Source organism: Octopus bimaculoides, chromosome 1, assembly GCF_046866305.1.
Source record: "Octopus bimaculoides isolate indiv1 chromosome 1, ASM4686630v1, whole genome shotgun sequence".
NCBI classification, from domain to species: domain Eukaryota; kingdom Metazoa; phylum Mollusca; class Cephalopoda; order Octopoda; family Octopodidae; genus Octopus; species Octopus bimaculoides.
This window is the reverse complement of record NC_142928.1, coordinates 194688024-194693023: the sequence shown is the minus strand read 5'-3', so window position 1 is coordinate 194693023 and position 5000 is coordinate 194688024. Positions and strand designations below refer to the sequence as shown.

Below are 5000 nucleotides of genomic sequence, written 5' to 3'. Positions count from 1 at the left end.
AACCCCACTGACAATATTTTCGTCATATTTGCAATCAAATTAATGATATTTTTAATTATATCATTACTTGATTTAGTAGTAATAAGAGTGCATCATTTACTTAGCATTCACATAAAAAATATACTAAAATTCGAGCGTATAGCTTATTAAATGTTATCATTTAGTGTCTAATTTATAGGACAGTGGGACTTAATTTGTAAAATTCTTCCTCTGAAGAAGGAGCTGCTTTCTGACAAAGAAACAAAGCTCCATCATTGGAAAGGAGATGACTGAAATGACGTCACATTTTAAACCTGAGAAAAGTCTTGCATAGTTTTACTGTTCCACTTACAGATTGTATTTGCAATGTGAGAGTCAGTTGATTTCTTGTTCTGAAAATCCAGCCTTATCCAGACTGAGAGTTAAGTATTTGCTTGCAAAACCAAGGGCTTTTATTATTATTGGTATAAATAGTACTTACGTTCTGAGTTCAAATTCTACCGAAGTCGGCTTTACTATACATACTTTCGGGGTCGATGAAATAAGGACCAGTTACGCACTGGGGTCGATGTAATCGACAAGCCCCCTCCCCCAAATATTCCAGGCCCATAGAAGAAAGGATTGTTATTGGTATAAATGCGAATTTGTATCTGGATATAGAAACCGGAAGTTACAATGCATTTGTCCATAATTCCCTTCTTTGTTTTTGATTTTCAAAGAGATATTTCCATCAGAAGGGCAACCGATCTGTATGGGAGTACCTACTATTTCTTGTCTATCCCAGCTTGTTACGCTTACCTTGGCATGAATGCACACCTGTTTCTGTCCTCATTCATGATCTCTCTCTCCACCTCTCTCTCCCTCTCTCTTTCCCCCTTCTCTCTCTCTAACCGGACAACCACCTACCTCCTCTACAGTAACCCTGCTTGTTTCTACCTATTTCTATCTCTCTGTCACCCCAACCTCTCTTCATCTGGCAAAGTTCACAAATTACTTGGTGACCCTGCAAATGTTGGTGCCACGTAAAGAGCAACCAATCCACACTGTAACGTGTTTAGCGTTTGGAAGAGCATCCAGTTGTAAAAATCATTCCAAAACTGACTTAGCCTATGCTGGTGCCATGTAAAAGACACTCTTCCAGGTTGTTGGTTAGGAAGGGCATCCGTCCCTAAAAACCATGCTAAAACATACACTGAAGCCTTGTGCAGGCTTTTGCCTAACCAGCTCCTGTCAAACCGTCCAAACCATGCCAGCGTGAAAAGCAGACGTTAAATGATGAGGATGATGATGATGATGATGACGGCGACGACGATGATGATGATGGCGATGATACATCTATATTTTCAGCTGCACCTTAGAACACCAATGGTTTTGATGTCTCTTTTGTGGATTAGGTATTTAGTAGCAATCTCCCGTTCTTGGACTGTAAATGCATAGCTTACGAAGCGTAGTGTGACGTAACGGTCTTAAGTCCAAGAGAAGCTTCGTTTCACGTCTGTGTTACTCTCATTTTCAAGTCTACTAGAAACATACTCATATATGGTCATTTTTTCTGCTATGCTGAGCGTTCCATTTTTAATCTGTGTGAAATGAAATTCATACTCATTTCGCATATCTTTGATTTCTTTTCCAAAAATCTGAATCAACTAAGATGTCGTTACTAGACCTAGAGTACTTTTCTGTAAATATGAAGATGAATTGTAAGCCTTGTCTAGCACTTTACTCCAAAATACAAGAGCAACCCAAGAATTCATAGTGACTTAGTGTTTCCAGTATACCCTTTGCCTTACGTGCTGCTTTGGGGCGCAGTTTTATTATCCCACCATCCACACTTCTGTGTAGAGCAACTACTTGTGCTGATAAATTCTGCAAGACTGCCTCTGCTGCCGACTTTCTAAATGTCCATATAGCATTAGAAAGTTTGTTTAGAGTCACTGTGAAAGGTTTGATCTGACTGCGTTATTCTACTTTCAGTACTGAAAGACGAGATAAGTTGCCGGAAGAGAAAGGTATAGGCACATTCTAGAGTTCCAAAATTGATTAGAACCAAAATATAAAAAACAAAAGACGCTGAAACTTGTTTTTGCAAAGTATAGTTGACAGTAGGCTGTTGCTAGACTATTGTAAACTTTAGGCAAGTGTTTTATGAAGTTGCTGTTCTGTACTAGAAGTTGTGTGTTGAAAGGTTATGACGTCAGGGTTTGTTTTGGTTCTTCAGATGTTGGAAACCACCAACATATCACTGGAGAATGAGAAAACAGTTCAAAAACCATGGAAGGCTGATGAAATAAAGTAATGACTCCAGACAGTTCTTCCAAGACCAAGCGATGAACAAAGGAGAAATAAAAAAAAATTCGACTTTAATCGCACAAGTGATCTAAATAGTTTTTTTTAAATTGTTGAACAGGCGCCAATTTTGGGAAATGTGCTTGCGGGAAAGGATCATTCCCTCGCTTCCTTATTAGCAAAACCAATGGAATTATACAAGAGAGAGAGAGAGAAAGATTTACATCAGTAAGATTTTTAACATTTAATGAGTTTCCTACGCTAGAGTTGATCAGAGCGACTGTAAGAAAGCTAACTTACTTCTATATCAAAAGTTGATCTGAGATTTATATATTAATAACCTAGAACACTGAACGCTGGTTATTGCAGATAAAAAAAACACATTTGTTCCATTCTAGTATTGAGGAGTTTCACAATCTCGTAGAATATGATGTTAATCGACTGAAATAAAGAGAACTTTTTTTATGCCATCTATTTTCAAACATCCGTATTTTCAGTTCAAATATAGCTTGATTCAGTTATGATGCTAATTTTAATATTTTGAACTAGGTAGCATCTAATTCCATAGAATATCTGTCATCTCTTGCATCCAGTGAATAGTAAATATTAACCTTGAAACGGGGATATGTTTAAACATAAAAGAGATAGGTACTCGGCAACAGCAAAATGCATTGTTTTCTCAGCTACATTGACCGCAACATTTATGTTTATTTCGTAACATTTGAAATATCTACGAAATAAAGAAACGGAATTGAATCTTCATTATTTCATATGCTTCGTTTTCTATATTTTTACAGATAACCAAATATGGCTGCCGTACAGACGACACTAACAGCAACCAGTTCTCTTATTCTTTCAATCATTCTTATTATCACACTGACATCACTAAACATCGATGCGAAGGAGCTCGACAATAATTGCGAAATTAAAATTCCTCCCAATGTCAGTGAGATTTTATCTCGTTTAGTAAAATTAGAAAAAGATGTTTTCAATTTTGAAGTCCATTTATCCAATAAAAAACTTAACGTCAGTTTTCCTTGCAACTCAGGATGCTCGCCGTGTCTTTGTTTGAATGTTGTCGTCGTGGTTATCACAGTTTCTGCCTTCTCCTTCAGTTTTTACATCCGGTTTAAAATAAATCTTCTTCATTTCGAATAGTTACAGAAAAATGTAACTAAAATGATTCTTCATTAGTTACTTTCAGTTTTATAAAGAATATTTTCTGTTTGAAATATCTATGGAATAATTAACCTAAAACGAATCTTCATTATTTTATGTGTTCTATTTTTTTTATTATTACAGATAACGAAATATGGCTGCCGTACAGACGACACTAACAGCAACCAGTTCTCTTATTCTTTCAATCATTTTTATTATCACACTGACATCACTAAACATCGATGCGAAGGAGCTCGACAATAATTGCGAAATTAAAATTCCTCCCAATATCAGTGAGATTTTATCTCGTTTAGTAAAACTGGAAAAAAAAGTTTTCAATTTTGAAGTCCATTTATCAAACAAGTCACTTGATGACCTTCTTAATCCTGTACCATTAGATTATTTTGCAAATGCGAGGCATTTTACGTGGATTCCAGATAAATCAGGCGCTGTAACTCTATATAAAGCTTTCCCCTATGATTTTTCAATGCACACTTTTAATATGTTAGGCGTTTACGTTGCTAAACAAAGGATTGATATGAATATAACTTGTGGAAAACAAAATATTCAAAGACACGATTTAATATATTTGATATTCGAGGAATTGAAAAGAATCATATTTATTGACAAATTGCACATGGGAGAATCTGGATACATGTGTTTTTTTATAAATTTGTCTTATGATATGAAGAAGAACAGCCCTGGCACATTTGAAGCTCAGAAAAGAATTGGTATAAATCGAGAGATACTGAAGAACTATTGTTGCAGGATCTATAAAAACGGAAGCCATGTTTATCACTCCAAATCTATTTGTTCAGGAAAAATCATTGAGAATGCTATGTTTCAGAATTATACACGTATCGTCGGAGCCGTTTTGTGGGCTATATTACCATTAATTATTAGTTTCGTATCAAAAGCTAAATTACCTTCACATTCCCGTCAACTCAATCTGCCACTGTTTGCTCACGATGAATTCTTATTTACAATTATAAACACGTTGCCAAACAAATCCGAGTGGATCAATGGAAAACATAATATTTACACATTCTCTCATTTTGTGTCTTGGATATTTTGTTTCCACAATTCCTCTTTCTTTGCCTCAAGACTAAGAAGATTCCTGTGTATTCTATTCTCTCTTTCAGTAATTGTTCTGGATCTTTTGATGCATTACTTCTTTTTATATGATACAATAAAAATACTATTCCAAGATGGTATACCATTGGGCTATCGCGCTCTAATATTAGGAATCCCAGAAAGTTATGAGAATACAGATGGCTTCTTCGGGGGTCCCTTTTTGTGTTTGATTGGCTACATATTTTTCAGTTTTATTCTTTTCGTTCTTCCCAGTCGTTTAAGTGAGACTATCGCTTATAATACATTACATCAAAGATCCACTTGCACATTTCTCATACAAAATATGAGTTTATTAGAGAAGTATGGCAGTTTGAATGTTTCTACACTACAGGATTATGATCTACTCTATGCAATAATGAAAGCTAATATTTCTACTGCTTTAAACCCAAATTTCTGGCATTTAATAATTTATACTTGGTTTAACCGTATAAAGAAAATTTGGT

At 35.3% G+C, this 5000-nt stretch overlaps 1 protein-coding gene across 1 annotated transcript in view; it reads left to right on the top strand.

The window, feature by feature from the left end:
- Window positions 1-5000, top strand: part of LOC149137923 (uncharacterized) — a 13131-nt gene that overhangs the window by 6207 nt on the left and 1924 nt on the right. The window contains exon 2 of the mRNA XM_089364894.1: window positions 3063-5000. This exon is cut by the window's right edge and continues 1924 nt beyond it. Within this exon, the coding sequence (XP_089221020.1) occupies window positions 3578-5000 (1423 nt within the window). The 5' untranslated portion in view covers window positions 3063-3577. The remainder of the gene's footprint in view (window positions 1-3062) is intronic.